Source organism: Eurosta solidaginis, chromosome 1 (genome assembly GCF_040869045.1).
Source record: "Eurosta solidaginis isolate ZX-2024a chromosome 1, ASM4086904v1, whole genome shotgun sequence".
Classification (NCBI taxonomy): Eukaryota; Metazoa; Arthropoda; class Insecta; order Diptera; family Tephritidae; genus Eurosta; species Eurosta solidaginis.
In genome coordinates this window covers 173,900,817-173,924,602 of record NC_090319.1, presented here as the reverse complement: position 1 = coordinate 173,924,602, position 23,786 = coordinate 173,900,817, and the positions used below count along the sequence as shown (strand labels likewise).

Genomic DNA, 23,786 nt, shown 5'->3' with positions numbered 1-23,786 from the left:
CGGAGAGGTCCTTCCCAACTCTGACTGAGCTGATGGTGTTGCTCAACGTCATTTTGCACAGCCGTATAAGTTTTGCGGGCAAACCAAATTCAGACATAGAGGCAACTCCTTTTCATGCTGTCGAAGGCGGCTTTAAAGTCGACAAAGAGGTGATGTGTGTCGATTCTTTTTTCGCGGGGTTTTTCCAAGATTTGGCGCATTGTGAAAATCTGGTCGATGGTAGATTTAGCAGGCCTAAAGCCGCACTGATAAGGTCCAATCAGCCGGTTCACGGTGGGCTTCAATCTTTCGCACAATACACTTGAAAGGACCTTATATGTGATATTAAGAAGGCTGATTTCACGATAGTTGGTGCATTTTGCAGTATCCCCCTTCTTGTGGACTGGGCAAAGAACACTTAGATTCCAATCGTCGGGCATGCACTCGTCCGCCCATATTTTTCGAAGAAGCTGCTGCATGCACCTTACCAACTCCTAACCGTCGTACTTGAATAACTCCGCAGGCAATCCATCAGCGCCCACGGCCTTGTTGTTTTTCAATCTCGTTATTGCTATTCTAACTTCGTGATAATCGGGCGGGGGGACATATATTCCATCATCATCGATTGCGGGATCGGGTTCGTCATCTCTGCGCGGTGAATCGCTGCCTCCATTTAGGAGAGCAGAGAAGTGTTCCCTCCATAATCTAAGCACTCTCTGGACATCAGTTACAAGGTCGCCGTTTTCGTTCCTACAGGAGTTTGCCCCGGTCTTAAAACCATCCGTCTCTCGCCGTATTTTTTGGTAAAATTTTCGGGCGTTATTCCTGATGGCTAGCAGCTTAAGCTCCTCGCACTCACGCCTTTCTGCTTCTGCTTTTTTCTTCCTGAAAAGGCGTCTGGCTTCCCTTATCAACACACGATAGCGTTCACACAGTCCTCTTGTCGCGCTCGCTTTTAACGTAGCCTTGTAGGCAGCGTCTTTTCTTTCAGTTGCAACGCGGCATTCTTCATCGTACCAGTTGTTTTTTCGTGGTCGCCGGTAACCAATTTTTTCCTCGGCGGCAGTACGAAGTGCTTTGGAAATATGCTCCCACTGCTCCTGTATTCCTTCAGGCTGAGTTGTGCTCTCAGAGAGCAGGTGTGAGAGTCGAGTTGCGAAATCATTGGCATTCTGTTGTGATTGAAGCCTTTCGACGTCTAGCTTTCCTTGTGTTTTTTGTTCCTTGGTTTTAGCCGCGCTGAGGCGGGTGCGTATTTTGGCTGCAACGAGATAATGGTCCGTGTCGATGTTAGGTCCTCGGATCGTGCGCACATCTAAAACACTGGAGGCATGCCGTCCATCTATCACAACGTGATCGATCTGATTGCGAGTATTTCGTTCAGGAGACAGCCATGTAGCTTGATGTATCTTTTTATGCACGAACCTCGTGCTGGATATGACCATGTTTCGAGCACCGGCAAAATCAATCAGCCTCAGTCCGTTAGGAGAAGTTTCATTATGTAGGCTGAACTTTCCGACTGTATGGCCAAAAACACCTTCCACCCTGGCGTTAAAGTCGCCAAGCACGACTTTTATATCATGACGGGGGCAGCGCTCGTATGTGCGTTCTAATTGTTCATAAAAAGTGTCTTTCACCTCATCGTCTTTCTCCTCTGTCTGCGCATGGGCGTAGATGGATGATATATTAAAAAAATTTGCTTTTATTCGAATAGCGGCGAGACGCGTGAACGCCAGAACTTGGCGACAAAGTCTCTCCCACCACGAATCCGACGCCGAAACTGCGCTTATTCGTATGGCCACTCCAATAGATGTCACAAATTTTGATCTTTCTTCCTTGCTTCGTCCAAAGCAGTTCTTGGACGGCGGTGCATGCAAAAGAATCGCTCTGGCCATTCCCAGGTGAATGGCGGTCAGAAGCTTTCCCCATTTTCGTGGACTTCTACACACAACTCCACCCTTCAGAATTGCACCCTAATTATATCCGATTAAATCAATAATACAAATGCATAAGTGTGTGTGGGCATAAAAATGCAAGCTGAAAAAAATTCATTGCTGATAGAGAAATTTTCAAAAATGCCATTTATGAAAGGCGAGTCAGAGCTCATCTTAAACTCATTTCCATCAGTAATTGGAGGGTATTGAATACTGGACATCTATACAATAAATTGAGGCAGATGGGACACAAAAAATTCGTAAAAATCGGTTGTATGGAGGATATATGCTAAAGTGGTTCGATCCGGCCGGTTCCGACAAATGTCTATTCGAACGCCTAAGATATCTCAACAATTTAGGGACTAGTTTGCGTTCAAACAGACTGACAGACATGGCTAAATCAAACCAGATTGTCAACCTTCGATTGTCAAGATTCGTGACAAACTCAATATACCATTTCTTTTTCATGAATGGTATAAAAATACATTGATATCAGAATTAAATTTTACTTATGTATTAGACGAACAAACGATTAAATTCAATATCATAACCAACCCAAAGTACAGGTGCTTACAAAGAGTAACACATGAAACCAGATTGGTTCAGCTCTACTGCATCGAGCAAAAAAATAAATATTAACAATGGGAAAAACGGAATTAAGCAGCAAAGTACAGGTGCTTACAAAGAGTAACATATGAAACCAGATTGGTTCAGCTCTACTGCATCGAGCAAAAAAATAAATATTAACAATGGGAAAAACGGAATTAAGCAGCATATAAACAGATGCAGTCATAGCCAAGTGGTAGGCCGGAATGACTAAAAATTTTATAGCTCGAGTTCGAATCTCAGTTCTAAGAGAATATAATTTCTAATTTAAAATATGTCAGAAGGGATCTTCGGCATGGTCGAAATAGCTTTAATACCAGCCAATATGTTTAACTCTTTAAGTATGTTTCATTTTTTCAGTTTTTCTATCATAACCAAATACATACAATAATTTAATAAACAAATTATTGTGCAATGTAACATTACTAATGTTTTATATTAAAAGACGAATGAATCTAAGATCTTGTTGTTGTAAAGTGTGTAACAAATATAACCAAATAAGCTGTTAGGGGCAGGGTCACGTGAATACAAATAAATAAATGTAAGGCGCGGAACCTCCGAAGAGATTTTAGGCCGAGCTTCTCTTCCAATTGGGTCGTGCTGTAGTGTGCTCTTAGAATTAGTTCCACTTTCACTATATTCAATTGTTCAATACATATTTACACACATGCAGACCTCACACGTCACGATATATTAATATCAAATTGCAAAGTATGCACTTATGCATTAACTGCACATATTTGTTTATATCGGTCAATTGGTCACGCTGACTTATACACTTTGGCCATATACACACAAATGTACTCAAGTACCTAAAAAAGGTCATTCCAATATGCTGACTCCACATACAGGAAATATGTACATTCTAGTTCGTAAGTATTAGTGTAAATAGGTATAAGTAGAATAAGAACATTTTGTATAAAAGCAGAAGCATTTCTAAAATAAACAAGATTCACTTTGGCCGATCTAAAGAACCAACATCGTTTTTCACTTTAATTGGATGTTCATATTACAGTGCTCCTTTAAATTTGTCTACAAATTGGCGGGACGGGACCTACCTCTTTTATGCCGACCCTGAGAACGGTATCTGCAAGACAGATGAATTTTCACTGAGACCTTTTCATGGCAGAAATGAATACATTCGAAGTGCTTGCCAAACACTGCCGAGGGGCGACCCCGCTTGAAAAAATGTTGTTCTAATATTATGATGTTGCTCCCGGGGTGTGAACCCAGGATCTTCGGTGTGGTAGGCGGAGCACGCTACCATCAAACCACGGCGGCCACCAATACGTGAATACCCCAACAATTTTTGGGTACATTTTTTCAACCCTCGAAAGAAAACTGATACGGAAAACAAAAATGTTTTTGTTGAATTCTGTAAATAAAATAGTTTACTGAAAAAAGCATTTAATTCACAAACATTTATTAAAATAAAAACTTCAAAACTTCACAGTCATTTATCGTCTATATGTATGCCTGTAGGAAAAAATTCGTTACAGTATTATTTTGTTTTCGTGGCATGAACTGATATCGCCTTTATAATTGCAAAACGTATCGAATTTAATACTACTTGAGGGTAGAGGATACATTTATCACCCTATCGTTTTGAAGAAGGCAGACTGATTTGATAAGCATTGTTTTCGGCTTTGCCAAAAGCACTATTCTAAAATCTTTTTCTTTAGGATATTAAAAAGTAGTCCTTAAGTTGAAAATCGAACTCCAGGACTGCTGATTTCTAATAACCAACAAATTCACTATTCTGCAAGAGAACTGGAATAATTAAGATTAATGTTCACTGTTGGCAGGTGGGATTTCTTTTAAGCCTAATTGTTAAAATTTTGGGTTTTAATGCATTCAACTATATCCTACCAAAATCTATGAAAATCGCATATATCCTAACTAAGATAATTTTTTTCTGTTACAGATCTTTGTTGTTCTTAAAATGAAATTATTTATTTATTTATATATTTATTATAAGTGTTAGTTTTAAATACCATTTTTTTACTTATTTTTATATTATAAGCGTTATTCATTTTGGATTTACTCTTATTGCTCTTTTTGCATTAATTTCTTGTAAATATGTAAATGAAATCTTTTATTTAATAAAGGTTTAATGTCAGCCCGGAAACAATTATTCTGTACGGACAGAGCATTGGAACAGTTCCAACTGTTGATTTGTCCACAAAATATGAAGTAGGAGCTGTTATACTTCACTCTCCGTTGATGTCTGGGTTAAGAGTGGTTTTCCGCAATACAAAAAGAACATGGTTTTTTGATGCATTTCCAAGGTAAATTATATAACTCATATTGTATTGTCATTAACACTTTTTTTTTGTTAGTATTGACAAGGTTTCCAAGGTTAAGTCACCCGTTCTAGTAATACATGGAACTGATGATGAAGTTATAGACTTCTCTCATGGAATTGGAATTTATGAACGCTGTCCAAAAGCTGTGGAGCCTTTATGGGTTGAGGTAAGTACATTCGTCCAACTTGTATATGAGAGATTGTACTTAATTGTTGGGATTTTATCGAAACCATAAGCAAAACCTAATATTTGGCCGATATCATATTTTCTTTTGTTACGCCAAATGAAATGTTCTAGGTTAGGCTAGGTTGAACTGGCCGGTCCGTGAGAACCTCACATGACTGAATGAATCCATAGCGCTACCAGAAGTTTGTTTAACAACCGAACTGTAAAACCTTATTAAAAGCCAGGACCTGTCGTATAAAGAGTTTCCGTTCTTTTGGCAAATACCAGAATACTAAAAGCTGGAGTCCTAGCCTAGCAAGGTCAGGACACAGACAAAACACGTGTTCGATTTTATCTCCACCAACCCGCATATTCTACATCTGGTATCACTGACCAAGCCTAATTTAAATTAAATTTAATTTGTTTCATGCATACTCACAATCCTGCCCCCAATTTCACGCCCTCTAACCCACCTAAGTTAACTTATATATGGAATCTATATACCAAATAGTGTGTACCCCTTTCAAATAAGTACAGAGATTTTGCGAACTCACATTTTTGTTTCACTTCCACTCTCACTCTTATTCCTACTTCCACCCCCTCTACCTCTCCAACCTAAATTACCTCATGTAGAATCTACATATTGTGACGAATATTAGCATCACTAATTGATACGCACATCCCTAAGGTTATTAAATAAAGGCACAACACATTAAAGCAAGCTACATAAACACATTAATCATCATTTACACATGTACATACAAGGCAGCAGAGAGATACTCACCATCAGCCGAAGTAGTATTCACATATACAGCCGCATATAGCTACGCGAGAGACTATAAACTACAAATACACATGTACATATATGTCTGGTAACCAGGCATGAATTTCGCGAAGTTACTAGACATTAGGAGAAATGGGTGAATGCGGCAACAGAGAGTATAAAAGCAGCGAAAGCTGAGTATACAGGAATCAGTTTTGATTTAAGCACGCTATTGGTTGTGAAGTATAAGCGTTATTGTGAAGGACATTCAAAGTAGTCTAATAAAGGCCATTTTGCATTATTGAATATTAGAGTTACTTATTCAACAGTTTAGCTATTCGAACGTTAGCAGAAGGTTTCAAATAAGCGGAATTTAACTAAATTTCACTAAATTCGTTTTTTTATTTTTTATAACAAATATTGCTTATCCCCTTCATATAAATACGGTGCAGGATTACCGTGTGAATACCATCTGGATACATTTTGAATGAGTTTATACAAAGATGCAAAACATCTCAAATAGATACATTTTTAGGTTCAGTCAAAATGTGAAAACTGTCATGAAAACGCAAATGTTCGGGGCTCGTATCGTGTTATACGATCACGGATGAAAAACCAATTTCACTCAAATGATACAAATGATTCGGTCTAACTATAAAATAAATATAATAAATTATGGATCTAATGAGTACGTATGATCACTAGTAAGCATAAGCCATTCAAGAAATTCACCATTTCAGAGGTATTGTGATTTTTAAACTCGGCTGAGCAGAGCTCACAGAGTATATTAATTTTGTTCGCATAACGGTACCCCGTAACGGCATAAACTAATCGAGATAGATATAGACTTCTATATATCTAAATAATCTGGGCGGAAAATGAAATTAATTTAGCCATGTCCGTCCGTAAACACGATAACTTAAGCAAATTTTCAGGTATCTTAATGAAATTTGGAATGTAAGTTCCTGGGCACTCATCTCAGATCGTTATTTAAAATGAACGAAATCGAACCACGCCCACTTTTTCGATATCGAAAATTTCGAAAAATTCATTACCAAGGACGGATAAAGCGATGAAACTTGGTAGGTAGGTTGACCATATGACGCAGAATAGAAAATTATAAAATTTCAGACAATGGGCGTGGCACCGCCCACTTTTAAAAAAAGGTAATTTAAAAGTTTTGCAAGCTGTAATTTGGCAGCTGAGTATGTAATGTTCGGTTACACCCGAACTTAGCCTTTCTTACTTGTAAATATTGATTTCGATCAGGGATCGTATAACACGATGCAGCCCCAGGTATAATTTCTAAAAAAAGCATGCAGTTTGTTGACACATACAATTTTAGAATGATATCAAGGTTGTTGTGTTAACAGTGCTTGTTGATGTGTTAACAGTGCTTGTTGATGTGTTAACAGTTCTCCGCGCCTTTCAATGGGTGCGACCACTTACAAATTGTCATCAAATCCTCTAGCGGGATTCCAAGAAAATTAGCAGTTTCAACAGTGATGGACCATACGGAAGTTGGTGTTAGAGACGTAGGTTCCACATACAATTGAAAAGATGGTTGGTGTCATGTGGGGGCACATCGCATGCAGGACATACATTACGTATGTCGAGGTTGATTCTGGACAAGTAAGAGTTTAACCCGTTACAGTATCCAGAACGAAGTTGGGACAGGGTGACTCGTGTCTTCTTTGGTAGTTTGCTTTCTTTTTCTGCAAGACAAGGATAGTCTGTATTGATAACGGGGTTCACCGGGCGCGTCTGGCAACGGCATTTAGCGATTCTGTATGGATTTAGTCTAAAGCCTCCTTATGCTTGTCTGGATCAATAAGCTGTGTTAGCAGCTGCCGGTTCTCACTATAGTGCTCGTGGAGATGTTCCTTTAACCCTCTAGGCGGGGCTAGAGCAAGCATTGTTGTTGTAGCAGGGTGTCTAGGTTTGTGATAATTTAATGCAAACTATCTGGTCAGCTTTGTAGATGATATTCGGGGGTCATAAGGAGACATCCCGCGGCAGTTCTGAGCGCATCTTTTTGGTAAGCCTGCAGCCTTTACCAGTGTGTATTTTTAAGACCAGGCGACCAAACTTGTAACGCGTAGCACATGAGCAGCCGGTCAATTTCTTTGTATGCGGTCAGCGTTTATCTTGTTCTCAAATGCTGCGGCAAGCGACTTGAGTATTTTCTTGTGGCTTTGTATTTTAGAAACAATGGCATGCGGCTTGAAGGTGAGAGTATTGTCGGACGTTACCCCTAAGATCTTTGGGTGAACGTCATCTGTCCCTTGCACGTAAACACAGTGGACGTGGATTTGGTCAGTGATAATACCGAAAACTATAAAGGCTGGGTTATAGCTGTTTATTCTAGAAACTAATTTGTCCATTGGAGGGCCAGGTCCGGTTGTCATTATCGTGCAATCGTCGGCGTAGGAAATGATAGTAACTTTTTTCTGATGGGGAAGAAGAGATCTTTGATATGTAGAAATTTAACGAAATCGGAGATAGGACACCACCCTGTGGTTGGCTTAATTCTCAATCAATTAGTTTTTGAGGTTTCGTTCCTAAATTGAACCGACGCTTGCCGACCATTGAGATAATTTGCGGACCATGTTGTTGTTGTTGTTGTAGCGATAAGAGCACTCCTCGAAGGCCTTGTGGAGTGATCGATGTTTGCCGGATCCAGATCCGGTACGTTCCGGTTGTTGTTGTTGTTGTTGTTGTTGTTGCAGCGATAAGCACACTCCCCGAAGGCCTTGGGGAGTGTTATCGATGTTGATGGTCCTTTGCCGGATGCATATCCGGTACGTTCCGGTAACAAGCACTATTAATGTACTTGCCCGACCATCTCGGGAAAGATTTGCTATGACCACATGACACCTTCTAGGCTATCCTGCCATCCCACCTCATACATCCATAAGAAACCTGTGGTCGCCAGAGCCTCGGCTGTTAAAGAAACAGGATTCGCCACGGGTAGGTGAGGTTGACAATTGGGTTGGAGAAGCTATATATTGCGCTGGCCAACCCCTTGAATCAATTTGGTATTTTAGTCGCCTCTTACGACAGGTCCATCCTTTTGGACTGTTTCCAAAGCTTTTGACAGGTCAAGTGCCAAGAGCACTGTCCTATTATTGTTTTTTTTTTGGTTTAGTTCGAAGTTTATCTAATTGCTATGAACTTAGCTCAAGCTATGTTGATGGGTGGCTAGGCGAAGATTTGCAGTGAAATGAGTTAGCAGGACAGTTTCGCTACTGGAGATAAGATCGATATCGGTCGATGTGACTCGCCTTCGTTAGCTGGTTTTCTCAGGCTTTAGTAGTGGAGCTATCCTTGCGAATGACAAAGGAATTCAACGAAAGATTGAAAACGGGAGTCAGGTAGTTTATTCTCTCAGCGCTAAGAATTATTAGCATTGACATGGGTCTTATGTCTGGGCCTATTGATTTAGGGGGCTTGGCCGTCTTATTGACCTCTGCAACCTCCTTGGGGTGATGGTAATTGGTTACACGTCGTGTTTGTCTGGCCTCTACTGAAGAAGGGATTACAAATTTCCGGCAAAAGTGCTAGCGCACTTCCTTGATATCCGACAAATTTTTATAGCCAAAGGCGATGGATGTTTTATCATTTTGTCGCGTTAGACAAGTAATTGACGGTTGACCACAGTTAACGGACACCCGCAGAGAGGTTGCAGTTTTTTAATGCTCTTCCCATTTGGCACGATTGAGCTCATTTACAAGCGGCATAATATCCAATTAAGATTCCTAATATGAGAGTTTATAGGATCGAGTTGTCTCGCTAGGTCACGTTCTCTTGCTAAGTTTGCAGCTTCAGCGGAGAAATGAGGTATGATTTCGTGTATTCGACCGACTCGCTTTGCCGGACATTAGTCGGAATGTATAGTCGCCTGGACGAAGCTGTTTTAAAAAGAGTATGGGCAGGTGGTCAGATACTAAAGTAAGCATCGGCTGGCATTCGACGTAGTTTATGAGTCCTTGGCTGACGAGGAAAATGTCTGGCGAGCTGTGACAGTTTCCTGGGAATCGAGTGGGGCATCGCCCTTGCATCGTGCCTCTGGTGTCGACTGTCAAGCTGTAATGCCAGAAGTTGTTGTTGTTGTGGTTGTAGCAGTGCTTCGCCTCATCCAATAGGTGCGACCAATCACAAATTGTCATCAATGTCCTCTAACGAGAGTCCAAGGAAACCTGCTGTTTCAACAGGGGTGGACCATAATGAGAGGGGTGTTAGAGGCGTTGGTTCCACAATACAATTGAAGAGATGGTTGGTGTCATGTGGGGACACATTGCAAGCAGGACATACATTTTGTATATCGGGGTTGATTCTGGATAGGTAGGAGTTTAACCTGTTACAGTACCCAGATCGAAGTTGAGCTAGAGTGACGAGCGTTTCCCTTGGGAGAGTGCGTTCCTCCTCTGCTAGTTCTGGGTATTTTTCTTTAAGTAATGGATTCGCAGGGCAATTCCTGGCATAGAGGTCCGATGCCTGTTTGTGGATATCACTGAGGACCTGCTTCTGCTTTTTTGCTTCATACGGCTGTGTTATCAGGTGCCGTATTTCCTCATAATGCTTGCGGAGATAACCCCTTAAGCCCCTGGGCGGCTTCAATCAGACGTCTGTTGGGATACCCAGGTTTCTGGGTATTCAACAGAAGGTGTTTGGTTAGTATTTCATTTCTCTCCGTAATGGGGAGTATTCTCTCCTCATTATGTAGTTGGTGTGTTCTGGGGACATAAGAAGACAGCCCGTAGCGGCTCTGAGGCGGCAAGTAAGGCCGGATTTCCGGAATTCTTCCGGCTGGAATAAAACGAGCCGAGGCGGTTTCAACGACCTTGCGGAAAGCACGTTCCCCTTGGAGAGCATCAGTCGGAATAGGGAATGCAGCAAAGCGATTGTCTGTAAAGGATTTGTAGTCACCCCACTTTCCTTTCTTAAAGTTGATGAAAGTGCGGTTCTCGTTAATGATGAAGTCGGCGGTTTGCGCGAATGAAAGGAGTATAGGCAGGTGGTCAGATGCTAATGTTACCATCCGCTGCCAGTTGACGCAGTTTACTAGACCTGCGCTCACGATAGATAGATCTGGCGAACTGTGACAGCTTCCTACCATACGAGTGGGGGCGTCTCCGCTTATTGTGCATTTTGGGTCCGCCAACATCTCACCCCTTCCGTCCTCCTGTAGATTAGAGTACCATAGATCGTGATAGGCATTGAAATCGCCTAAGATGATGCGGTTATCGCCAGTGAGTAGTGCTCTGATATCACGGCGGTATCGACTGGAGCAACAGGTGACGGGAAGGATATAGATGTAGATGATTTCTAGGTTTACATCGCCTGACCGGACATATATGCCGTGACGTTCTCGGACACTGTCCCTGCGGCCGATGTCGGGACCAAATCAATTGTATTGCACTCTTTGGCGGTGATGGTAATTGGGGACGCGCTGTATTTTTATGCTTGTGTGCGTGTCTGTTGGCCCGCCGTCTAACTTTGTCAACCGTAGAATGCGTTACTTATTGTCGGCAAAAAGTGTTCGCGCATTTTTTAGCATTCGACAGCACCTTATCGCCAAAGGCGATGGAGATTTTGTCATTGTGCTCAGATGGATTCGATAGGGACTTTACCGTGGACCAAAGCATACCCACACCGGCAGAGAGGTTACAATTCTTTAAAAGGCAATGGAGATTTTTTCATTGTGCTTAGACGGATTCGATAGGAACTTTACCGAGGACCAAAGCATACCCACACCGCCAGAGAGGTTACGATTCTTTAAATACCCCTCCCAGTTCATCCACAAGCAATCTGATGTGTTTGTTTATATCCTTTATTTTGGGGTCGCCGGGATCACGTTGTCTTGCTAAATTTGCGGCCTCCGAAGGCTGGATTTCTGGAATGACCTTGCGGAAATCACGTTCCCCGTGGCGAGCATGAGTCGGGATAGGAAGGCAGCAACGCGTGCACTGATATCAGGGTGATAGCCGAGTGGACAGCAGGCGGAAGGAGGCATATAGATATAGATGTTAGTTATTTCTAGGTCAACATCACCTGACCGGATGGTTATGCCTTGACTTTCTAAGGTTTTGTCCCTGCGGATGATGGTGGGTTGAAATAGACTGTATTGCGCGATGTGATTTGTAATAAAGGCAAAACCTCTACCATTACCTCATGTGAAATCTTTCCTATGGATGTTCTAGCCATCGCAAGTTCGAAGGTCCGATCTGCCTGTAAGCTTTATTTCTTGAGTTGCGGCTATACGGATATTATTCTTATTCATGTAATCAACTATCTCCGCGATTTTCCGGTTAACCCGTTTCAATTTAGTTGCAGAATTCTGAAGTGCAGCGGGTTGGTAGTCGGCACTCTAGGGGTTAGAGATGGGTGGACACGCCTTGAAGGATTTAAGGTTTGTCTTTCCGATACTGCTGGAATACCTGATGTCTGTGGGGTGGTACTTGTGTTTTGGGAGCACGGTGAAACGCATGCCCCGGTCGGACGGTTACCATTGCTAAGCCCGGAGCATCTATAAAGGTGACATCGGCCAAGGCATGAACTGCACGGAGCAAGTGCTGTGGGGACTAGGAGTTGGTGACTCCTTACGCGTGTGCGTGTGCCGAAAAACGATGGGCGGGGCTGGGGAAATACCTGGTTGTTGTTGTTGCTGTAGCGAAAAGGGCACTCCCCGAAGGCCTTGAGGAGTGTTATCGATGTTGGTGATTCTTTGCCGGATGCAGATCCGGTACCAAGCACCATAAATATTCTAGCCCGACCATCTCGGGAACGATTTGGTATGACCAAATGAAACCTTATAGGCCATAAAGCCCCCCACCCCCTAGCTCCATCAGGATTTCGGGGTCGCTAGAAAATAACATCTAAACCCAGAATAATTAAACAAGGGTACCACAGGGCGTTGTTCTATCCCCGCTTTTGTTTATTTTCTACATATGTTGTAGTTGTATTAACGATAAAGATATTCCCCAAAGGTTTTGGGGAGTGTTATCGATGTTGATGGCTTTGCCGGATATAGAACCGGTACGTTCCAGTAACAAAGCGCTAAAGGCGATTGAAATTGTGTCATTGTGCTTTGACGGATAAAAAAACGCCCATTACCACTTACAAAGCAATTGGCCAGCCGATTGCATGCTACGCGTCCCCGATATGGTCGCCAAGCATAAAGGTTACTCACTGGAAGAAGATACAGGCCTGCCAGAACCCCGCCCTCAGAACCGCCACGGGCTGTCTTCTTATGTCCCCAGAACACCATCTACATAATGAGGTGAGAATAATCCCCATTAGGGAGAGAAATGAAATGCTAACCAAACAGTTTCTTTTGAATACCCAGAAACCTAGGCATCCCAACAGACATCTGATTGATATGCCTATACCGCACAGGGGCTTAAGGAGTCATCTCCGTAAGCAATATGAGGACATACGACACCTGAGAACACAGCCGTACGAAGCTAAAAAACACAAGAGGTCCTCAGTGACCTCTATGCCAGGAATTGCACGGTGAATACTGTACTCAAAGAACAATACCCAAAACTAGCAGAGGAGGAACGCACTCTCCCCAGGGAAACGCGCGTTACTCTAGCTCTACTTCGATCTGGGTACTGTAACAGGTGAAACTCTTACCTATCCAGAATCAACCCCCACATACATAACATATGTCCTGCTTGTAATGTCTCCCCACATGACACCAACCATCTCTTGTGGAATTAACGCCTCTAACACCCCTCTCATTATGTTCCTCCCCTGTTGAAACAGCAAGTTTCCTTGGAATCCCTTTAGTGGACATTGATGACAATTTGTGATTGGTCGCACCTATTGGATGGGGCGAAACACTGCTACAACAAAAACAACAGGATGCCATCGATCATGCTAAACCATCTAAAGCAGTGGGCCCAGACGGCATAGCCATTCCGATGCTTAAAAACCTAGGTAAGTAAACAGGGATTTAAATATCTAGCACATGTCTTCAACATGTCCCTTTCCACCTTTGTCATCCCCGAAAAATGGAAAATAGCCAAGGCGGTCCCGCTACTAAAGCCTGGGAAACCAGCTAACATAGTAGATTCTTATCGTCCGATATCTCTTCTGTCGCCAGTAGCCAAGACATTTGAAGCCAGTCTGCTCCCCTACTTTAAAGCAAATTTGCAACTAGCCAATCATCAGCATGGCTTCCGAAAATTACATAGGCACAACCACCGCGCTAAATGACATTAGTACTCAGATAAATTGCGGATTAAATCAAAACCCCCACCATAGGACCTGCGTTACACCTTTCAAAAGCTTTTGATACGGTCAACCACGACACGTTAGTGCAAGACGTGGAAGGGTCTCCCCTTCACCCAAGTCTGAAAAGGGGACCGCATATTACCTATCTGGTCGGCAAGCATCGGTGCAATTCAGGAACGCAACATCCAAACCAAGAAGAATTAAACAAGGGGTGCCACAGGGTGGTGTCCTATCCCCACTTTTGTTTAACTTTTACATATCAAAGCCACCTTCACCACCAGAAGGACCCACTATTTATTTTATTTTATTTCAAAGCTCATAGATGTGTGGGTCTGACCTGTGGCCATTATTGTGCAGTCGTCGGCGTAGGAAGCGATAGTGACCCCTTCTGGAGGTGTAGATAGTTTCGATATGTAGAAGTTAGACAAAAGCGGACATAGCACCCTGCGGTACCTCTTGTTTAATTCTTCTGGGCTTAGATGTTATGTGCCTGAATTGCACCAATACTTGCCGACCAGACAGATAATTTGCGGTCAACCTTTTGAGACTTGGAGGAGGAGAGGACCCTTCAAGGTCTTGCAGTAACGTGCCGTGGTTGACCGTATCAAAAGCTTTTGACAGGTCTAACGCAACGGGTACTGTCCTATGGTGGGGGTTTTGATTTAATCCGCAATTTATCTGAGTATTAATGGCATTTAGCGCGGTGGTTGTGCTACGCGAGTCACTCTAGCTCAACTTCGATCTCGATACTGTAACAGGTTAAACTTTTACCTATCCAGACCCAATCCAGTCATACAAAATGTATGTCCTGCTTGCAATGTGTCCCCACATGACACCAACCATCTCTTTAATTGTAATGTGGAACCAACGCCTCTAACTCCCCCCACATTATGGTCCACCCCTGTTGAAACAGTAAGTTTCCTTGGACTCCCGTTAGAGGACATTGATGACCACTTGTGATCGGCGCACCTATTGGATGGGGCGAAGCACTGCTACAACAGCGCGGATGGCGATGATAGTGTGCAGTAAGTGCGCTAGGTAAACGAGCGGCATTCTAGCCTGGACAAAGAATTGTTAGAATTGGAACAACGAGATAGGGATCTTCAGGGAACCTCAAAATATCACTGGGCCCAGTGGTTCACCCAACCAACGATGAGAGCGATAGCTTGGTATGGTCCCGTGAGACAGTTGAAGAATGTCGAAGACAATTCACAGACGAAAGCTTTGCTGCGAACAACCCTCAATTTTTCAACCGCATCGAAGAGGAAGAAGACCCTAGACCTGACAAACCTGCTTTTAAGGGGCAGAGAAGGGAGGGTAAACGCCCCAGTCCAAGAACCAGGAGGCGAATTAGCCGGAATGACAGGAACCAAAACTCAAAGTATGCAAAGCGGATCGAAGCGGGAAATATAAGTACTGGAAAGCCATGTATGTCAAAAGCTGTAATACAGGAAGAGGACGGCAATAATGGCTTGAGAAGCAAAGACGCAAGTGTAAATAAGCTAAAGGGAGATAACAATAAGACTCCAGCTTACTCGATGATACCAAACGGAGCTAACGCTGAGACTCCGGTTTTCACTGAGAAGAAGATTAGCGAAGTTGCGAAGCAGTCCCTGACTGTGGCAATAATAGATAGCTGCGTCCCCAATAGACAGATGTCAACCGAAAGGTGGAGATCCGTAGAAGGGGAGCTGATCAGTATTATGATCAAAATGATGCATGATGAACCAAACAGACCGCTACCAGCCTTCGAAACAGCCGGGTGGCACAAGGGGGTTAAACTGATGACCTGCACCAATAAAGCGACTTCAGAATAGCTGCAGAGAGTTGTTCCAGACCTCCAAAAACAAAAAGGCGCAAGGTTGAAGGTGGTGGATAGAGCACTTATCACCACGATACCAAATACCAAGGTTTTTATCCCCCGAGTGGTGAAGGCGGCAGACACGCTTAGCATGCTGCAGCGGCAGAACCTGAACATACCAACACGGGGTTGGAGAGTTTTCTATGTATCACGACCCGTGGAGGGGGCCAGTACTACGCCCTCCAAATTAATAAGAAATCGGAAGATCTGTTGCACTCACAGCTTGGGAAAACGTCCTGGGGTGCGCCTTAAAAGGAGGAGTCCTCTGGACAATAACCCCAATGCGCTAAAAGCGGGGGAGGTGGAAAAGGACCACGATAACCTGAAAGAAGAGGCAAATGATGGGGGCAAAGGCGCAGTGGCAGAGGTGCACGAGCAAATCAATGGTGCTGAAAACCTTAAGAAAAACCAAAATATGCTAAAAGCAGGACGTGGAAGCCCCACCAGAAGAGTTCAGAAGGCTGGTGGATCAAGAAGGGTGTGTAATGTCACCTTTTGTTCAATCTCACCACATCAAACATACATCAGCTGATGTCGCTCGCGTGGGCGAAATGCAACCCAGTGCTTGAGTGGTTCGTTCATTATATTTCCAGAGCTAAAAGGTATACCTACTGATTGTGCTTTTGTCAGAAAGTAATATTAATAAAGCTACTACAACATTAGTGGTTTTCATAGATACACAAATACAAATGTTTATTGTCTCTGTAAATTCAATACCAACTTACATACATAAATGTAACTGAGCAAAAATGCAAAGAAGCTTTATTTCTTTTATAAAATAAAGACTGTTTAAGGTTCACTAGCCACTCGAATTTGCTTCCGGAGGCCAACTTACTAGCTGGGTTGGCTACTTACGCCTTTTTAACACCCTTCCACTAAATAATTAACACGGCGTACGATTTTAAATAATAAAACGGTTTATAATATTTATTTAATATTAATACGTTCACAACTAACTTTCTTTGGAAGAATACTTTTCTTGGTTTTAATTTAACCTTCAAAGTGCACAAATCAAATTAACAAGCGTTTGGGGAGTAGGAAAAAAATATAAAGGTTTCACCGCGCGCTCAACGACAACTGAACAACTCCGTTTTGCCGCTGACCGCTGAGCCTTTGGTTTTTTTACTTCTTTACGTATGTATATGTACATATGTATACGTAAGGTACGTACATGACAAAGAAGCGGTATTTTTCCAATTTGATTTAATATATTTTGCATTAGGGCGTTCGATTTATGATATACAATTTTTAGGTGAGTATGAATTTAAGGTAAGTATATGTATATATGTATTTTACTTCATTAAATTAATTCATTGGCTTTGTATACATACATATATGAATAGTTAATTATTATAGAATTCAGGTAAGTATAACAGTAGATTTACATATATAAAATTTGAAAATTGTATTTTAGAATTCAATTAAATTTTCTTCCTCCATGTCTTCAACATGGCGCCGGGCCTGCGAAGTGGACGAATGCAAGAGTTCTTGAAGCTGATCGAGGGTACTCTTCGCTTGGTTGACTAACTTCCTCAGATTACGTTGGTTGGCGCTGCGGCTTTGTAAGCGCGCCGCTGGTCGTTCAATGGCATGCTGCCTGGTTCTTCCACGTCGATCATCACGCCTATGGCGTATGGGTGGTGGAGGTGTTTGACGTCGATTGCGTGTTGCTGTTGCAATATTGGGGCGATGCAACAGCGTGTGATGAGCTCTGCCACAGTGGCGGCAGCTGCCGGTGGAAGTGCACGCCCCTGTGGTGTGAGATGTGGCTAAGCAGTTTATGCAGTAGCGATGGGCGCGTGCAGACTCATATCGCTCTGCTGGGGTCATGGCCAAAAACGCATGGCAATGGCGCAAAGAGTGGGGGCGGCAGCACAGACGGCATTTTCCAAGTTCCATAATGAGATCTGTAGAGAAAACGTTTAAGAATAAAGAGAAAAAGAACTCAGTATTAGGGTAAATTGAAGGTTGAACTGAGGATAAGATAGTTCTAGCTGGGAAGAAAAAGGCTAAGAGAATTAGGACGGGGTCAGTAAACAGATTTTGGTGATGTTCCGCGTTAATACTCCATTTTGAGTACGAATATCGAGGACGCGAACATTTCCATCGGGACCTGCATGCAGTTTTGAAATGCGTCCGAGACGCCACTCATTGGGTGGCAACAGATCATCTTTAACAACGACTAGATCGCCTTCTTTCAGGTTCGTCTGAGATGTTTTCCATTTTTGTCGTTTATGCAGTTGTTGAAGATACTCGTTCTTCCAGCGGTTGCTGAATTGATGGTGTAAGACTTTAAGTAATTGCCATTTACGAGTTGGATTAAGATTTTCTGCATTGGCTTCCGGCAGGGACAGCAGGGTGGCACCACGGAGAAAATGTCCTGGCGTTAGCGCGAGTAGGTCTGTAGGGTCCTCCGACATGGGAGAAATAGGTCGGGAGTTAGGACTCCTTCAATACGCACGATGAGGGTCGTGAATTCTTCAAAGGAGAACTTATGATTACCGGCTACTTTTGTTAAATGGGTTTTAAAACTTTTAACTGCTGCTTCCCATAGCCCACCCATGTGAGGAGCATATGGTGGTATGAACTGCCAAGAAAGGCCTTGAGGAGCATATTTTTCGGCGATGTTTTGACCCGCTTCTTGGAGAAAAAGAGGGATTTCCCTTTGCATCGCTCGATGAGCGCCGATAAAGTTCTTTCCGTTGTCGGACATGATTTTGTGCGGCATTCCGCGGCGGCCCACAAAACGCGCAAAGGCTGCTCTAAACGCTTCGGTTGTCAAGTTTGAACAGACCTCAAGATGTATGGCTTTAGTTGAAAAACAAACAAAGACGCAGACATAGGCTTTGGAGTAGGAGGCGCGTCGTAGAGTAGAGGTTTTGACGAGGAATGGTCCAGCAAAATCGTCTCCTGTCGTGTGGAACGGGACAGTGTACGTTGACCGTTCGGCTGGCAACGCTGCCATGATCTGGCATTCATCTTCTGCTTGTGGATCGTGCAAGTCTTGCAGTGGAAAATATATGACTTTATTTTTTGTTTCAGGCGCGGAATGTAATATTCTTGCTGTACCATCCGAAGCATGAGTTGCTTTCCTGCGTGAAATAGACGATTGTGAGTAAAGTCGAGGAAGAGGGTACAAAATTTTGAGGATTCGGGAATGATGATCGGATGACGTTCATTATCACTGAGTGGGGCATAACTTAGGCGTCCATTCACGCGTAATATTTCCTTCTGGTCTAACATAGGGTTCAATGGCAGTAGCGGACTCTTCCTACTTATCGGCTTAGAGGCTTTTAATAAAGAGATTGCTTCCGCATAGTACATTTGTTGAGTTACGATGATAAGGCGTTACTTTGCATAGCAAATCTCTTCTAGAGAGAGAGAATGTGTTGAAGGGACTTGTTGTTTTTTCGCTTTGTGGATGAACCGATACATGTACGCGGTAACGCGGAGGGCCCTAGCGAATGAAGAGAAACGTTCTAAGGGATCCAGGGCCGCTCCGGTGTGTAATGCTTCGACACGTTTTTGTTCTGGTGGACTGGAATTTTGAGGACCCGCTTTGGGCCAGAAATCGGGAGACTTGGATAGCAACTCCGGGCCTTTCCACCATAGGGAGGATTCACCTAGCTCTTGTGGTTTACATCCGCGTGTTCCAAGGTCTGCTGGATTGTCGCCGCTTGACACATGGCGCCAAGTAACATTGCCGACATTTTTGAGAATTTCCGCAGTGCGGTTTGCTACGTATGTCTTCCAGGTGTGAGGTGGTTTTTCCAACCATGCTAACACGATTGAGGAGTCTGACCAGAGACTTAGCTCATGTGGGGGCAGTTTTAAATGAGAGCATATTTCGAGTTTGAATCGAGCTCAAGGCCTAACAATAATTATTTTATCATTATTATTGTTATAATATATTTTATTTAATTGAAAAAATTTTTAAATTAGAATAGAAGAAAGAAAAAATTTAGACAACTGCCAAAGCTCGTTGTATAGATCCATTTCGGGAACTGCTAAATTCCTTCATCGGCAACGTTTAGGCGCTGCTGCTATAACCATTCAGCCATCACAGCGGTTTTTTGTTTGTCTTCATTCTGGTTCTTGCCAATTGATATTCATAGCACTGCGACATCTGTTACAGAATAGTTGTGAAAACTGGACTTTGTTTATGGCGATGATGCTATAGTGTCATATTTTATTGACACTTTTTCCCCGTGCTCTGGGATGTATTAACAATTTTTGTTGTTATATCGGCCTACTGATTTGTAATATCGCGAGTTTGAATCGAGCTCAAGGCCTAACAATAATTATTTTATCATTATTATTGTTATAATATATTTTTTCTTAATTGAAAAAATTTTTAAATTAGAATAGAAGAAAGAAAAAATTTAGACAACTGCCAAAGCTCGTTGTATAGATCCATTTCGGGAACTGCCAAATTCCTTCATCGGCAACGTTTAGGCGCCGCTGCTATAACCATTCAGCCATCACAGCGGTTTTTTGTTTGTCTTCATTATTCCTACTTCAATTCTGGTTCTTGCCAATTGATATTCACAGCACTGCGACATCTGTTACAGAATAGTTGTGAAAACTGGACTTTGTTTATGGCGATGATGCCATAGTGTCATATTTTATTGACACTTTTTCCCCGTGCTCTGGGATGTATTAACAATTTTTGTTGTTATATCGGCCTACTGATTTGTAATATCGCGAGTTTGAATCGAGCTCAAGGCCTAACAATCATTATTTTATCATTATTATTGTTATAATATATTTTTTCTTAATTGAAAAAATTTTTAAATTAGAATAGAAGAAAGAAAAAATTTAGACAACTGCCAAAGCTCGTTGTATAGATCCATTTCGGGAACTGCTAAATTCCTTCATCGGCAACGTTTAGGCGCCGCTGCTATAACCATTCAGCCATCACAGCGGTTTTTTGTTTGTCTTCATTATTCCTACTTCAATTCTGGTTCTTGCCAATTAATATTCACAGCACTGCGACATCTGTTACAGAATAGTTGTGAAAACTGGACTTTGTTTATGGCGATGATGCCATAGTGTCATATTTTATTGACACTTTTTCCCCGTGCTCTGGGATTTCTTTCTTCTATTTTAATTTAAAAATTTTTTCAATTAAGAAAAAAATATATTACAACAATAATAATGATAAAATAATTATTGTTGGGCCTTGAGCTCGATTCAAACTCGCGATATTACAAATCAGTAGGCCGATATAACAACAAAAAGAGAGCATATTTGTTTGACTAATTTTGAGAGTAGTACTGCCCCACACAATTCGAGGCGAGGGAGGCTTACAGTTTTTAAAGGGGCTACTTTGCTCTTTGCTACTAACAAATTTGTAGTGAAATCGTTATCGCTATTCTGCACTCTGAGGTGCACGCATGCGCAGAATGCTTTTTCTGAGGCATCAGAGAATCCGTGTATTTGAAATGGTTTGTCGGGAGAAAAGTCGACCCATCGGGGGATTTTTATGTCACCTATCGCTGCGAGATTTCCCCGAAAGGTGTTCCATTTGTGTAAGGCCAGAGGTTTGATCTCTTCGTCCCAGTCCGTTCCTTCCAACCAGAGTTGTTGAAGGAGAGCCTTAGCTAATATCATAATTGGCGCTAGCCATCCTGCCGGGTCAAACAATTTCGCTATTGCTGATAATATTTGTCGCTTTGTCCTTGAGTCGGCGGCGGGTAGAGGGTCATACGAGTACGAGAATGAGTCGTTGATAGCGTTCCATTTTATTCCAAGGGTCTTTGTGGAGCTGACATCATGGAATTTTAGAAAATCTGCATCGAGGAGATCAGATTTTGGGATGGATTTGAGCATTTCGGGGTGATTAGCCGTTATTTTCTTCAGAGGAAAACCGCCTGATCTCAGAGCTTCGATAACTTGGGTCATGGAGTTTATTGTGGACTGTAGGTTATATCCGCCAGAGAGGATGTCATCTACATAAGTTTCGTTTAGAAGAACATTTCTGGCGAGGGGGAATTCATCGTTGGTGTCTGCTGCTAGCTGATGGAGGGTGCGTATTGCTAGGTAGGGGGCACAGTTCACACCAAAAGTAACTGTTTTTAGTTTAAAATCTTCGAGCGGTGATTTTGGAGACCTGCGTACTATGATTCGCTGATAGTCCTGATCTTCTGGATGTATGAGTATTTGGCGGTACATCTTTTCGATGTCGCCATTAAAAACGAACTTGTAGAGGCGCCATTGTAGGATTACAAGCATCAAGTCGTTCTGCAGGGTCGGACCAGTGTGTAGTACGTCGTTCAACGAACTTCCAGAATGCGAGATTTTCGAGGCATTAAAAACGATCCGTACTTCTGTTGTTTTGCTGTCGGGCTTTATGACAGCATGATGGGGCAAATAAAATGAGTAGTATTTGCCTTCCTTGATAATTTCGAGGGGTGAAGTGGGTTCCATGTGATTCATGGTTAGATATTCTTCCAGTACTTCAGAATATTTTTCTTTTAGTTCTGGTTTCTTTTCCAATGATATTTCTATGCTAATATACTGCTGTTGAGCAGCGGGTCGTGAGTGACCGAGGGCTAATGTTTCCGGGAAATTTTGTTTGAATGGGAGTTTTACCATGTAGCGACCATCTTCTTTTCTGGTGGTGCTTCCTTTGTAGAGATCTTCACAAAAGGTGTCTTCATCTGTGAGCGGTGTGGTGGATTGAACTTCTTCCTGCTCCCAAAATTTTTTTAAGGAGTTCATTTAGAGAGTTGTCGGGGTTTTCAATTATGCGGGTTGAAAACGTTGAAATTTGTTCAGTTATTGGGCCACTCAAAATCCAGCCGAATATGGTGTTTTGAGCTATGAGGCTTCCTGCGACGTTGGTTTCGAGGCCTTGCAGAAGGATTTGTGGGAGTACGTCGCTACCTATTACCATGTCTATTCTCCCTGGAGAACAGTAATTGGGGTCAGCTAGTGCTAAAGAGGAGAACTGTTCAAGATTTTCGATCACCACTTTGGAAGAAGGGAGGAAGTGTGTTAACTGTGGTAAAATTATGGCTTGGGTAATGATTCGTGTCGTTAAATCCCGAGAGCATATTGTTATCGAACAAATTTTATTGGAGTTTTGGACTATTTGTCCGCCCATCCCTAATATCTGGTAATTAGTCTTCTTGGTTGGTAGACCTAGCAATTTTTGTATTCGAGAGGTTATAAATGACTTTTGGGAGCCTTGGTCCACCAAAGCCCGTACCTTGAAAGCTTTTCCTCGATGGAGTATCGGGACAACTGCCGTGGGCAATAACGTTCTTTCTTTGTTACTGGAGAAGTGAGATAGAACTTTGTTGCCTGAATCTTGCGTTTTTGTAGAGTTTTGGGCTTGTGATTCTTGGAGTTGCATTGCCTGTTTTGATGTACAGGGATTTTCTTGATCATTGGTTTGGGTCTTGGACTGATTTCTTCTCTGATACTGTCAGGAAGTGTTAGGGTTCGCTGGCCGAGATGTTTGATAGTGTAGCAGATAGTGATGTCGCTTTTGACAATATACACATCATGGAGTGGTTTGAATTACACAACTTGCATGAGACTTGTCGGAGCTGTTCGCTATGAAAGGAGTGAGATTTATTTTTAAAGTTTGATTGATTTTGAGGTGTCGATGATCGAGGAGTGAAGCTCGAGTTTGAGTTTCGAGGTTTGCTTGGCCTGTAAGTACCTAGTCGCTCTACCACTTCGTATCTGGTCGTGAGGAATTTATCCATTTCCGACCAAAGTGGTCGGTCCTTTCTGGACTCCAGAGATTGTTCCCATAAAGCCAGAGTTTCATTGGGGAGTTTTGAAGAGCATAAATAAATAAGAATAGGGTCCCAATTACTAGTGGGTACGTTGTTAGTGTTAAGGGTAGAGAGGCAATTGTTTATTGTGGTTTGAATTTCTTGAATTCTTTCCCCACTTTCATAGAATACGGGTTGCAT

The 23,786-nt window shown here is 42.5% G+C and overlaps 1 protein-coding gene across 4 annotated transcripts in view; it reads left to right on the top strand.

Annotated features, from left to right (window-relative positions):
* Positions 1-23,786, top strand: part of LOC137239865 (alpha/beta hydrolase domain-containing protein 17B) — a 264,072-nt gene that overhangs the window by 144,533 nt on the left and 95,753 nt on the right. For all 4 annotated transcript variants that reach the window (XM_067765629.1, XM_067765621.1, XM_067765616.1 and 1 more), the window contains exons 2-3: positions 4,628-4,807; positions 4,859-4,991. In XM_067765629.1, the coding sequence (XP_067621730.1) occupies positions 4,628-4,807; positions 4,859-4,991 (313 nt within the window). The remainder of the gene's footprint in view (positions 1-4,627; positions 4,808-4,858; positions 4,992-23,786) is intronic.